Source organism: Symphalangus syndactylus, chromosome 2, assembly GCF_028878055.3.
Source record: "Symphalangus syndactylus isolate Jambi chromosome 2, NHGRI_mSymSyn1-v2.1_pri, whole genome shotgun sequence".
Classification (NCBI taxonomy): domain Eukaryota; kingdom Metazoa; phylum Chordata; class Mammalia; order Primates; family Hylobatidae; genus Symphalangus; species Symphalangus syndactylus.
The window spans coordinates 20,916,913-20,930,395 of NC_072424.2; the positions used below are offsets into that span (position 1 = coordinate 20,916,913).

A 13,483-nucleotide genomic window follows, 5' to 3' on the forward strand; every position below is an offset into this window, starting at 1 on the left:
AAATTTCCATAGTGCCCTATAGTCCCCACACGTGCACGGAATGTCTAATCTTAACTTTTCAAGGCAGGATGTTAACAAAGCTTGTATTTTTGCCCTGCATTGTAACTTGGCCTTATCACAGTGTAAAGGGTGGGGAGATTGTCCTAAATTATGTCCAGGCAGCCCCCCTGGATCCGTGGATTAAGAGATTAAAGGAGACCACTGGGCAAGGCCTCCTCTTTCCCCTTCATATTCCTGGTATGATAATTGCTTAAACTGATTTGCACTTTCACAAAAGCTCGCAGGACGCTTTGTAGCTTGAACAGAACAGACGAGGTTTCTCTATCAATGGAAATAAAACTGATTAATGCAGCCTATCAGGATAAGAAGCAAATGAAGCATGCAAAAACAACCTCGTACCCCCAGAAAGGGGAAGGAGGGAGGGAAAAAAAGCTAAGTTTCCTCCAAGTCTGATTACAACTTTTTCTTTAATGTTAAAATTAAGAGTTGAAGGTTTTTCAGAACACTTGCCTTATAAGGCTGCTGAGGCCCTTGGGCTTGGCCCATCACCTTCAGCAGATTGAGGCCGGGGAGAGAAGGAAAGAAAGGAAGGAAAAGTAAGACTTGTACTTTGGGGTTTGAAGTCAGAAAGTTTAGAAGTTGCAAGATTCTGATTCTGCTACATGTTTTCCCCAATATTTTGGGAGAGTAGTCCTCAACGTGTAACTCTATGTCCAGTTTTTTTTAATAACCAGAGGTTAAGAGAAGTAAGCATTTTAACCTGAAGTTCAAACTAAACTCCCTCAGTAGGGCATACAATGGGCAAAGGTCTGGTTGGAAAACTTTTCTCCCATCCCTTTTCGGAAAGACTTAAGTTTTCCTAATCTTCTCCCTTCTCCACCCTCATCTTTCTTTAAAATGCCTGAGAATCCATCAATCTGGCCCTTTTGTGGGTGAGGAGCCTGGGTTTCTTGAGCCTAGTTGGAGAAGGACCACACTCAAATTACTGAGATACATTTTTATAGATCCACTTCAATTTCCCAAGACGACTACTCTGAGGGCATATTGATAAATCTTTATTGACAAAATATTGACATTGACATACTTCTTGGAAGTATATAGTGTGTTAGAATTCTAACAAATTAACACAAAACACAAAAATATTTACATTCTGGTATAGAAGACATTAAGGAAGCATTTGTCACTCTCTTTAGTAAGTCTATGATCTTGGAATAGAAACTCAGTGCTTGAAAACTTGCCGCCGTGTGCTTGGCCACACTTAACATCATCCCCGCTAACTACAGTCCTTCAGTTTTTGCAATAGATAGATTTAAAGTTTGGAATAGGCATTGCAGTGAATGGTTGAACTCGGCCAATTTCTCCACCCACTGAAAGGAGAAGTTTGCATCAGGGTTTTAAGCCTCAGGATGTTAGGAAAGGGAATGTCCAAGAAATATAGTTAATTTAGGGGTCTTTTTCCCAGTACAAGTCCTGACTCTTTTTGTGGGCACCCTCCCCCGCCACCCCAGCCCCCCCCAAGTCGTCCTGCTCCCCGTTTCTCTGTAAGAGGACCACTATCGCTGAGCCTACTTCATTTAGCTTGCACAATCACTTTGACATCAGAAGGTATCAAAAAGTGTTTACAGACTGCACATTTCTTGGGAAAAAAATCAAAATAAAAAGCACACAGAACCTGTCTTTAAAAGGAAAAGAAAATTACAATTCATTTTCGGTCTTTAAACACCATTCGCCCAACAACTGCTACATGCATTTCAAGGATTTGAAACAGGTGTGGGATGGGGCTAGATACGGATTTTCGTTTTTTATTACTAATTATTTTTAAGGATGGGGGAAACACAGCGAAGTGCAAAAAAAAAAAAAGTCCTGTGCCTGGTTGGGTCGTGGTTTTTATCATCATCATTATCATTTTTTAAGTGGACTGTGATAAACGGAATACCTGCCAATCATCTTGTCTCCCCGGTTTGGTGTTTGACTGACAGCTCCCCTTGTCAGAGTGCACGTTCAGCTTTCGCGCGCTCTCTCTCTCTCTCTCTTTCTCTCTCTCCCTCCCTCTTTCTCCTTCTCTCTGTCTCTCTCACTCACTCAGCTGCCTCTTTAGCCGAGGGTCGCTTGTTGATGAAGGAGCCTCCATCCTCTGCCATCTTGGCGCGGCTTCGGTTTGGGACCTTGTGCCCTCGCTGTCCAAAGTCTTCGCCGCATTCCGCTGCTCCCTCCGATTCCCTCTCCCTTTCTCGGTGAACGTGTATGCGGTTTGTTTTTGTTTTGTAGGGTTTTTTCCTTCTCCACCTCTCCCTGTCTCTTTTGCTCCATGTTGTCCGTTTCTGTGGGGTTAGGTTTATGTTTTTAATCATCTGAGGTCACGTCAATTTCCTCCGGACTCGCCTGCTTGGTGGCGATTCTCCACCGGTTAATATGGTGCGTCCCTTTTTTCTTTTGTTGCGAATCTGAGCCTTCTTCTTCCAGCTTCTGCCTTTTGAACTTTGTTCTTCGGTTCTGAAACCATACTTTAACCTGCGGGTGAGAGGCAGATGGGGTGCGTTAGTTCTTTCAGAGCACCCTTCTATCAAGTGCCTGACCCTTTCACCCAGCCCAGACTCCAGTTCCAGACTCAGCAAAGACCCAGACCCAGAGATGCAAGTCCTAAGGTCCAGCCTCCCCAAGGCCTGCCCTCAGGGAGCAGGGCACCTAGTGCGTGGTGGAAAAGAAGCCCAGCTCCCTGCCCTTCTGAGCCTTCCTGAAGAGCCTTTCCCCAGGGCCCTGTGGCCCGGAGTGCACTGAGCCCCCCTCTCCTGGCCCTGCACAGGGCATCTATATCCCGCTGAGAGCAAAGCCTTGCAAAGCATGGGAAGCCCCTACAAAAATAATAAGTGATTAAAAATAAAAAGAGACATGCCCCTAACTCCCTCGAGCAAGTGAGTGCAAGAGAGACCTCAGTCCGCCGCTGCTGCAGCTTCCCTCAGGGCCCAATGTGCTTTCTATTTTCTGCTGGTCTGGGCTGCGTTTCCTAAATATAGCGTCTCCTCTTCGTGGCGAGGGCCCTGGGTAGGCGATCAGGGTTTGCCTTCGCTGCATCCTCCGTGCGGGGGACTCTCACAGGTGAGCAGGAAGGGGATGGGGCTGGAGGGGCCCGGGAGGGACATGGAGTGTGCAGGCCTCCAGACCAACCCAGCTGTACCTTTATAGCTAGGAAAATGGATTCAAAACTGAAAGCTTCTGAAAGACCGTGGGTCACACAGAAAGTAGGAGAGAAACTAAGAGGAGGGGAGGTGACAGCAAGCCCCCTCTTCCCTCCTTCTATACAGCCCCGGAACAGGCTGCTGGTCACACAACCTCGGACCCCAGTCCCATCACTTCCCACCAGGGTGGGGCTGGAGGCCCGGCCTCACCAGAGCCGCTGTGAGAGGTCTCAGGAGCAATGAGGTGGGAGTCGGCTGCCATCCCATGGCCCCCTGGGAAAGCTGAGTGGTGGGTCCTCATTCAGCCACCAGACAGTAACACAGTCCAATCTTCCCAGCAGTGGGGTACAGGTAAGGGAGATGGCAGTCACTGCACCTCTGATACCCTCCCCCCACAACTCCTATCCTATCTGGATAACAGTACCCCACAGCCCAGTGCCAGTCCCTGGACCCCTGGGATCCATTCCATTCCCTCCTTTGAGGCCGCTGGCCGGTCCGTCTTGCTCTCCCGGAAAGCCCCAGTCGCCCAAAGTGCTCCATGAAAAAGCTGAGCGGGAACAAGGCTGAATTTAATTTGCTTTGAGTTTGCTAATTGAGGGGGAGGACGGTTCATTTCTCCCCGGCGCTGGCCCAAGGCGCGCGTCGGTGCGCTCGGGGCTTGACACGCACACAAAGACTCCAGGCAGCGTGGGCAGCGAGGCGGACAAAGACCACCGCCGCCTGGGCTGTCCAGGAGAAATCAGCCGGCCCGCGCCTTGTGCCGGGCTCCGCACAAACCCGCCAGGCCCTCCTCGGTTTTGGGGTGGGGAACATGTTTTAAAACAAAAGCCTCGACCTTTCTGCGCTGCCCAGGAAAAGTGTTACAACTTAATCTGCCCAGAAAACGTTACTGTTTGCTGGGAACTTTGACCCCGCCCTGCGGCTCCGTGTACAGTAGCGCCTACTGTAGTCCTAAACCCCCTCCCCACCCTGGGATAAGCCCAAGCCAGGCCCGCCCAGGGACCCTGCTGTGCAGAAGGCCTGTGCCCTGAGGCAGACCCTCTCTGCAGCCTCCCAGCTTTACTTCTCTGATGTAGAGTAAACACAGGACGCTTGTCCTCTACCTTCTGATCGCCCGTCTCCTTCAGGGAAGTCACTGGAGTCGACGGTGTGAGCCGTGGGCTCGCTGTCGCTCAGAACTCATCTTTAACCCACATCCTGTCCTTACCAGCCTCCAGCTCCAAACATCAAGAAACCCCACTGTGCTCTCCCTCTTCCTGGACCCCAGCAGGGTCTTCACACTCTCACCAAAAGTCTCACCAGAAATGCAGGGATGTCTTAGTCAGGACATGCCCAACTGGACAGAGAGACAACTCGGCGCGTTTCCCCAGAACCTGGGGCAGATTGGCACTTACAGCCCCTTTCTGGAGCCCAACAAAGCCAGCACCTTGAGACATACATCCCGAGCCCAGGCGTGGAACCAGCTACCAGGACCTGTGCGGAAGGCCCTCACAGAGCTCCGTGCTCATGGGTGTGCTTGGGAGCCAGATTTGGGGTGGGGGCGCACGCCTAGATGGGTTCCTCGCGCCCGGGCCTCACTCACCTGAGTTTCCGTGAGGCTGAGGCTGTGTGCCAGCTGCTTCCTTTCGGCGCCCACCACGTAGTGATTCTTCTCAAAGGCGTGTTCCAGCCTTAGAAGCTGGGACGGGGAGAAGGCGGTTCGGATCCGCTTGGGCTTTCGGGCCAGCGCGTTGTGCAAAAGGAAACTCTCGGGGCTAGTGTCGTTCCCTGCGGGGAGCACAGCAGAAATCCGATTAGGGGGGCTGCTCTGACCTGAGCCGCGCACTTCTCCCGAGCCGGGCTGGCCCGGCACAGCGTTCAGGGCCTTCGCATAGCCGCGCCGCTCGACCTGCGGGGGCCGGTGGTCCTCCCAACGGCTCACGAAGGGAACGCCGGCTCAGCTGCCTGGCCCGGAACGCCGGGTCTCCACCTGTGCGGCACCCAACCAGCCGCTGTCGCAGCGGGGCCAGTCCCCAGGCTCCTGACCTCGGCCGGCTCCGCAGCCGCCCTGGCGCCGCGGGCCTCGCCACCTCCTCGCCGGGCGAAGGAGGTAGGGAAGGGAGCCGCAGAGCCTGGCTGGGGGATTGGGGCCCACAGCCCGAAGAAATGACTTTCTCTTCTTTCTAACCTCTCGGGGAACTTTGACCCAGGGTAGAAAGGCGGCGGGATGCTCTCCAGAGTTTTCTTGGAGATTTATTTTTAAATTATTTGTTTTGTTGCCCCTCCAGGAAAGTACAGAGGCGGGGCGAATCGTTGCAGCCCGATCGGGACAGAAATCTCGCCGGCGGGTGTGCTTGGCTACAGCCGCTGCTGCCTCTCGAGAACTGGGCTCCGGGGTTCCCGGCTCCCGAGAACTAGAAGAGAAACGCGAGAGAAGGGATCGAAACCCGGGGGGTTACCGAGTTGCAGACAGCGCCAGGACAGTCTGTAGTGCAGGAAGATCCCAGCGGCTCCAGGTCTGGTGGGGGGACCATAAGCATGACTGATAGAGGAGGAAGGGCAGCCCTAAACTTTTCAAGCAAAGCCTCAGAGTTTTGGGTTCACTCATTAGGGTAGAAAATCGATTCACTGAAAACCCAAACAAAGAAAAACAAGCCGACAGTCCAGGCAGGATGCAGGCAAATCCAGTTCGGGATTAAGGGTAAAAAGCTTTTTATTTTTTTTCCTTTGGTTTGATTTTTTAAAATATGGGGAGGAGGGTGACATCTACCCGATTCTAGGCTCCGGCAGGAACGCAATGGGTTAATGAATGGACAAGCCGCGGAGTATTGATCGGCTGCCGCCGGAGGTAGGTCTTTTACCGACTCCGATCGGTAAACTAATTACCCCTTTTTCTGAAGTTTTAACTCTCCTCCTCCCACCCCGTACCCAGAGAAAAACAAACAAATCAAAAATATCGCAAGAAATGAAAACACCGAACAGATATTTCCCTCTAAGACAGTTTCCTGACAAGGTTCTTTTTTTTTTTTTTTTTTAAGAAAGAAAGAAAGAAAAACAAAAACCAGACTGAACCTGCCTTCCCGCTGTGGCTGCTCGGCGCCCCAATTAAGCAGGTCGCGGCGAGAGCGCCGAGTCCTGGAGCTTTCCTCCCGCACGGGTTCCCGCCCCTCCCCAGGCCTCCGAAAAGCAGGAAAGAAAAAACAAATCTCATACTTTTCTCCGGGGGCGCGAGGGTCCTCTCGCCTCCAGAAGAGGGTGGAAGACTAAGAAGCCGCGGGTCTGGACTGAAGGGGCGCAAAGTGGGTGGTGAACAGGCTCGAACGCAGTCGAAAGCAAGCCTGGCGGCCGAGTCCTGTCCGCGCCCCTCGGAGCCAGGACGGTTGGGGGCATTGCCGATGGTACCAGGAGCCTGGGGATCCCGCGGGCTCTGCCTCCGCGGCGCCGAGCACGCACAGCCCAGCCTGCTCGGATACTAGCGCACTGGGGGACAACTTCTCCGTTCGCACCCCTTCCCAAAGGGTCAAGCGGCCCGCAGGCCATCACTCCAAACCAGTCGTAGCTTCGGAGACTGGGGATCGACACCACTCCCGGCCCCGCGCCGCCTAGTTTCCCAACAGGGCGCGCTAGCCCGCTAGCCAGAGGAACCTCCGCCCAGGCCTTGCCAAGCGCCCACCCGGAGCAGGCCGGGGGCAGTGAAGGATGCGGCGGGAGCGGCGCGCTGCAGTTCCGCGACGTGGCACGTACCTTGGAAGCGATGACCCAGATATCGGTAGCGGTGGATGAGCCAGGGGTAGAAGGTGGACGGATCCCGCTGCTGCGAGGCGAAGAGGGGGTGTGGCGAGTGCGAGGAGGGTAGGGGGTGGGCGGCCAGGGCGTGCGGCGGCGGTACCGGGTGCACTGGCACGGCGGGGTTGGGCGGGTGCGAGACCGCCTCGGCGAACACCAAGTCTGGGTTGGAGTAGACGCCCCTACCGGCGGCGGCGGCGGCGGCCGAGTGGAAGCCGTTGAGGAACGGATTTATGGGGCTGGAGTTAGCGTAGCTGAGTGCCGCGGGACGGATGGGGTCCTCGGAGCGCGAGGCGGGCAGGGGACTGTCCTTGGCCACCAGCGACTCGATGGTGAAGCAGCGCTTGGGCGCCGGCTGGAACATGCTGCGCCGAGGAGCGGGCGCCCTGGGCTCCCAGCTCCTGGCGACCGCCGCACGCTGCCTCCGCCGCCCGCTGCCCGCGGCGAGGACGGACGAGAATTGGGGACTCGTTTGTTTGGGGTGGGGGTGGGGGTGGGGGTGGGGGGAAGGAAAGGAAGAAAGAAAGGAAAGGAAAGGAAAAAGGAAAGGAGGGGGGAGGGAGAGGGAGAGGCAAAGCCGAGGATCCCGAGAATCTTGCACCAAACGCGCCCAACCTGAAGAGAAGGGGGAAAATCCTTCCAGAAGAATTTGCAGGCGTGGATTGGGGTAATTTTTTTTTCTTTTTTTTTCTTTTTTTTTTTCTTTTTTTTTTTTTTTTTTTGGCTAGATGGCGTGGGGGGATCGGAGTTAGAGGCAGGGAGGAGAAGGGGGGAAAGTTCTCGGGGGAGGCAAAAAAAAAAGTTTTTTCTCCTCTGCAAAAGGCGGGCAGGGCGCCCTAAGTCCAAGGACAATCCATGGAAGTGTTCGCTTCTTCACAAGTTGTGCAAACGATTTGTTAGTTCATGAGCCTAATTAGTGCGGGGATCACATAAACAGCTTCCTCCGAAGCCTGGTAAATGGCTTGATGATTGGTCGCTATTACTCGCCCTGAGGTGGAAGGGGGGAGACTCTTTAAAGTGCGTCAGAGGGAGGTGAGCGCCTGGGAACCCGGAGGCCTGGATCCGGGCCGAGAGTGGAACGGAGTCGGCGCCGCCGCCTTGGCTGAGCCTTCTGCCGCCCGCCTGGCCGTCCGGCTTCTCCGCGCCTTCACCCCTCGCTCCCAGCTCACTCGCTCCTGCGGCGCCCGCTGCGGCTTCTCCTCCTCCGCCTCCTCCTCTTCCTCCAGTTTCTTCTTCTCCTCCTCCTCCTCTTCCTCCTCCTCCTCTTTCCCCACCTACTCCCCCTCAGCCACTGCCTCCGCCTCCACCAGCACCACTCCCTCCGGGGCACCCCGGTCCCTGCAGAGTCCCTGGCCGGCGCCGCCTCCGCTGCGGCCCCCTGAATCCCGAGCCCGCTGCGCCCAAGCTGGTAGGACAGACGGACAGACAGATTGCTCTCGCCTAGCGCTCCGCCGCTGCTGCCTTACGCGGCCCCGCGTCGGGAGAACTGGGATCGCCCCAAGAGCACCGCGAGGGTAAGCGGGCGGGGGCTGATTCCCGGGCTAAAGGCGCCGTTCGGTTATACCAATCCCCACCCTTAGCAAAACTCCCAGCAGTTTCCTAGGCCAGGAGGGATCCTGGAGTGAGGGGTACGGGGTCCTCCCACCCCATCAACCACGCTTAGCTTCGAGGTCCCAGGGTCGGTGCGTTCGCGATTCTTGACCCGGCTCGTTCGCTTGCGAGTTGAGACTGGGAGCTGCCGACCCCGCAGGAGCAGTGGGCTTCCAACTCGCTACCGCTCTCGCCCCACGGTCTCTAGCGTTTTCTGTCTGGGAGGGTGCTCACCTCCTTCCCCAAAGCAATTCCTTCTGGAATATCTGGGACCGGCAGTCCAAGGTAAGGGGAGAGCCCGACATGGTGCTACTGTACTATTATGGTTCCGTCGTAATTATTTTTGTTAGTGTGGTCAATGTTATTACTATTATAGATGATATTATTTTATTATTATTATTTCTATTATTATTATGCCATCTGTTGTCCCGGGGGAGGGGTGGGTTGCTGTGCAAACCCAGTGCAACTAGCGACTACGGATCGCATCTCCGGTCCCAGGCCGTGTCCGTATTTTCGAGCTCGCCTTCGGTTTTGGGATGATTTTAGGACCGACTTCCCTCGTCCCCATTGGCTCGCGCGGCGGCATAATTATGATCACATCCCCAGGCTGCTGGCGCTGCTCTCTGTTTATTGGTGGTTAAAGATCTATTATCTATTCATCAGCCGCCTGTTTTTTCCTTTTTTTCTTTTTGCCAATTACATTCCTCTAAAGTGAAGTACCAGCAGGTATTTTGCACGTTTACAATTAATTATAAAAAAAATTCTAGCGTCCTTTAAAATTATTACTCCCAGGCCCCTGTCATTTTTCCTAAGAACGCAGAAATGCCTATGTTTGGTGACTAGATTGCCCTGAAACCTGGGAGAAGCCAATGGGAATGGGGAGAGAAGAGTGAAGTCCACTGTGAGCCAGGCTGCCCTGCCACCAGATGCATAGTTGAGGGGACAGGTCTCAGGACAAGCTACCTGCTTCCTGCCTTGGTTTCATCTGGTGTATATTTATGTTTGTGTCAATTACTCCTTTATTCCAGATACAATGTTGTGTTGGGGCAGGTGTCCAAAAACCTCTTTTAGGAAACTAGGCAAGAGAGGAGTTGGGAGCAGTGTTTTCCGGGGTTGTCAGGGCACCAGACAGATTCGTGAGGAACCGGCAGAGATCATCTTTGTTGCCCCCACCCCACACCTTCCCAGGGAACACACATACACATCTTCACATATGAGACAGGTGTGCGCCTCAGCTTTGCCCTCACAGTGGGAGACACCTGCCTCTCCCTTAGGCTTCGAAGTTCTGGGCTGGGGTCCTGGCCCACTGTTGTCCCTCTGTTGGTTCCAGGTGGCTTTGCTTTCTCCTCCTCCCCTTTTTCCAGGCCCAAAGATTCTGGGCTTTGGATCCAGCCCTTGGGGTGGGGGTGCACTTAAAGATGCACCTCCCTTGGGCCTGGACCACTGTCCCCCAAAATATTGTCTACAGTTTGGAAATTCCTCTCTCAATTAGGCTGTGGGGTTAGAGGCCTCTCCTCTAACCCCAGCTAGGCCAGCAGGGAGCCTGAAGACATGGCAGAGGGGGGAGGTCTGTTGGCTGTGCCCAGCCAGTAAGCCCAGAGTGGAGCTAGAGGTCCGCCCTCGGGTTTTGGAGGCCAGAAACAAGCACTCAGCTTAGGCAGACTGTGGATCCCGAATCCTGGTAAGCAGGAGAGGATACCTTTCATGAACCGGCAGAGATCATCTTTGTTGCCCCCACCCCACACCTTCCCAGGGAACACACATACACCTCCTTTCAGAAGGAGGACTGGAGGGCCAGGCTCTGGCAGTGCCCTCAGGCCAGACCCACCAAACTCAGCCTGAGACTCAGGGGTTGCAAACTGGAGCCACTGAAAGCTCCACCCTTAGTGATCTTGCGTGGGGGCATAAAAGTCATTGACCTTGAGGGCAATGGGTATCCAGTCTGTCTGGGAGATAGGGTGAGACCTAGATGGTTTGTGATGTGTAAGGGTGATGGGTGCCTTCTCTCTTCTAAAACTTGCAGCCCTGGGCGCTAAGGTGCAATCATTATTCCCTTAACCAGGACAGTGTTGGGCTGGAGATGGGACCCCTCAGCCTTCTGCCCTAGGCAGGGACATTTGGCTGCAGTAGAGGGGTAGAGTGCTCCACAGTCCCACTTCAGTCAGTCGGCATCCTCTGCAGGCCACTCGCCTTTTATAAACTGCCCTTCTGTGGCCAGGTTTGCCCCAGGGGCTCTAGCTAGCCAACAGGTAGGCAGGGGTCAAGGGACAGCGGGGTCTGAGGTCTGGTGTCCCCCTTCCTGAAGGAACCAGGGCATGCTAGTTCCTCTGCTCCAAGTGCTGCTAGACCCAAGCTGCACTCCAGCCCCTTGAAGGAGAAGCGGGTTTCCAGTGAGTCAGGCAGTTCAGAACCCCAGAAGCTGGGTAATCTATGCTAATTCATGCACTCGGCCTGAGGAGCCCGGGAAGGTTCGCGGGGTCTGGCCCCGATGTGCAGGGAAATAAACTAGGATAGTAACTCATTAACCAGACTAGCCAGTGGAGGCGCTCCAGGGCACTGGACACTGTGGTCTGGACTGGACCCTAAGCTCCTAGATAGCACGGCTGCCCTGCCGCTCAACTTTACTTGTGGATTTAGGCCTTGCAGAATACGGCCACCTTTGTTCCTTAGCTGCCCAAGGAGTGGGTGTTTGGTTAAGTAGCCCTGCCTGGAGTGGGAGATGTGGGGATTTCTGAGGCTCCAGCTTAGAGCAAGGGGCTTCCTCCCTCTGCCCCACATGTGCCCCAAGCCACTGCTGCCTCTTGGGCTCTGTAGACTGAGGAATCTACCTTTGCAGGCAGCTGGACTAGCAGACACATTCAAACGTTCTAATTCCGAATCTGTCACTGAATGACCTTGAGCAACACAGAAGTCTCCCGACTTCATTTCGTCATATGTAAAAATACAGCCAATGCTGTCTGGGAGGCAGTGGGGAGTAGCAGTGGGCTTGTTTTGGAGGAAGATAGAACTATCCTACTTCCTGATTGTGGTGGTATTTACATGACTCTATATGTTTTTCAAAACTCACAGAACCATACACTACAAAGTGTGAGTTTTACTATATGTAATTATACTTTAATATAGCTGCCCCCATCCCCCAAGATGAGAGACTTGCATTTACAGCTTAACTGTGTGACCTTGGGCAAGTTACCTAACTTCTCTGTGCCTTGTTTTTCTCTTCTCTGAAATGGGAATAAATAATAGTACCTTTGCTCTGGGTTTGTTCAATGAGATAAACAAAGCAAAGTGCTTAGACAGTGTCTGGCACATAATGAACTACAATAAAAGTTCGCTTCTGTCCTTAATGCTGCTATTACCTACCCACCTCCAAGGCTTGTTACTGGGTTTCAGAGACTGTGAACAATATAGCTGTACAAACATCAGCTAATGCTGACAGTCCTGCCACACTCCTCCGAGCTACCCCAAAAGCTGAGAGCTTTTCTAGGGGGATGTTGGGGTGAGCAAGGCCTGGAGTCCTGGCTCCTTGGTTGGTGTTAAAGGGCGGAGACTCCTGCCGATCTCTGATAAGCATCTGCTTGGAGTTTCCTGCAAGGTCCCCCCGGGCTTCAAAGGAGCAAAGGGCAGCAGTGCTTCACCATCGCTGTGCTCCGTGCTAGGCCTGTGATGTACCTGGGGTGGGTGCCTGGCCTCCTACAACTGAGAATAGGTGTGTGGGAGCTGTCTGGGGTCACCACTTGTGTGACTTTCACCTTCTTGAGCCACGGTTGACTCATCTGTGAAAAGGAAATAGCAATGTGTTAACGGTTGTTGAGAGGAGTGAGTGAGCTAATATTTAGCACACTGTTAGCGTTCATCACATTTTAGTTATTGCTAGGCCATGGCCTTGTGCCGTCGAAGCTCCCCGCTGCACTCTGCCCCGTCTTGGTCCCTGATCGCCAAGGTTCGGGTCCTCACGTTGAGCCAGAACGCTGAGCCCGCCCTGCGCTCCCGCGGACCGCCGCGGACCGCACCGACGCCCGTGAAGGGCGAGCCCTTTCCCGGCCCGAGGCGCGCGAATGGTGTCCCGAGTCGGAAAGGCCTCGGGGACGTTAAGAATTCCTCCAACCCACTGAGATCACCAGTCACGCCAGCCTCTCCGAAACCGTACGGTGGCGGTGAGAAAACGAAAAGTATAATTAATGCCCTAAAAACATTTTTTAAAAATTATTAAGACAAATCCCTTTCTGGCGTCTTCCCCAGAGGCCTCTCTCCAGGCGGGCGCGGCGGCCCGGGGCTCCGATTGGCGTGCGCGCAGCGGCGCCTAGTGGCGAGGGCCGGGCGCGGGCGCGGTACCCACCGAGCCCCCGAGCCCGAGGGCGGGGGAGCGCTGGGGTCGCGCCGCACTGCCAAGGTCTCGCCTAGGCCGTCATCCAGGCCAGCGGAGGCGTTAAAGGAGGCTCACTGGCAACGGAGGAGCCCGGACGGCTTGGAAGTGCGTCCCTCCTGCCTCCTTCAGCTCCAGCTCTTGGCTTGAGAGCTCGCCATCCACGCTGGAATTCCAGCTCCAGTAGGAGTCCGGCTTCCTTCCGAAGGGGACGCAGAGGGGCGCTGGAGTGGGACAGGTTCTGCTCTAAGAAGGACTAGGAAGCCGTGATCACCTGTGCAGCCACAATTCCATGCCTGAGGTCCCATATCTCCCGGCCCGACTCGGGTGGTTCAGAGAACAGGCCTGGGATGGCCTGCGCGGGCCCCGCCTGGGGTGGAGTCGGAAGAGCTGGGGTCCCGGGGTGCGACTCTCTCAGATCCGCGCCCCCTCGCGGCTGGCTGAAGACGCCCGACACAGGGGGTCTTTGGTTTTGGCAAGGGTGGCAATTGATTACGACACACTCCTAGCAGCGCACGTTGACTAGCCCATTCCTCTCGGAGCGCGCGGACCCCCATCCGTCCCAGGGCAGCCTGGCTCCTCCGGTGAT

General features: G+C 54.7%; 1 protein-coding gene and 1 long non-coding RNA gene across 5 annotated transcripts in view; one reads left to right on the plus strand and one right to left on the minus strand.

Moving 5' to 3' along the window:
• Nucleotides 1-1,034: 1,034 nt before the first annotated feature.
• EMX2 (empty spiracles homeobox 2) lies at nt 1,035-8,093 on the minus strand. Of its 2 annotated transcripts, XM_055247764.2 has the most exons (3): nt 6,900-8,093; nt 4,759-4,943; nt 1,035-2,511 (listed from the first exon to the last, which is right to left on the minus strand). In XM_055247764.2, exons 1-3 carry the CDS (start codon nt 7,303-7,305, stop codon nt 2,344-2,346), a joined length of 759 nt encoding a protein of 252 aa, XP_055103739.1. In that variant the 5' UTR covers nt 7,306-8,093; the 3' UTR covers nt 1,035-2,343. The 2 variants fall into 2 exon arrangements, with proteins under 2 accessions (XP_055103739.1, XP_055103748.1); XM_055247773.2 differs by lacking the exon at nt 4,759-4,943 and having other exon boundaries at nt 2,507-2,511; nt 6,900-7,321.
• Nucleotides 8,094-8,124: 31 nt separating this feature from the next.
• Nucleotides 8,125-13,483, plus strand: part of LOC129465574 (uncharacterized) — a 70,344-nt gene continuing 64,985 nt past the window's right edge. For all 3 annotated transcript variants that reach the window (XR_008651986.2, XR_010117520.1, XR_010117521.1), the window contains exon 1: nt 8,125-8,455. This is a non-coding gene — a long non-coding RNA (uncharacterized lncRNA). The remainder of the gene's footprint in view (nt 8,456-13,483) is intronic.

Bases quoted from the DNA above. Each gene is read 5' to 3' on its own strand.
- EMX2 (XM_055247764.2), bottom strand. From the start codon at position 7,305: ATGTTCCAGCCGGCGCCCAAGCGCTGCTTCACCATCGAGTCGCTGGTG. The intron at 4,944-6,899 runs GTACGTGCCACG...TGCTCCCCGCAG, and splicing joins TCTGGGTCATCGCTTCCAAG to GGAACGACACTAGCCCCGAG. The intron at 2,512-4,758 runs GTGAGTGAGGCC...TCTCACCCGCAG, and splicing joins TCAGCCTCACGGAAACTCAG to GTTAAAGTATGGTTTCAGAA.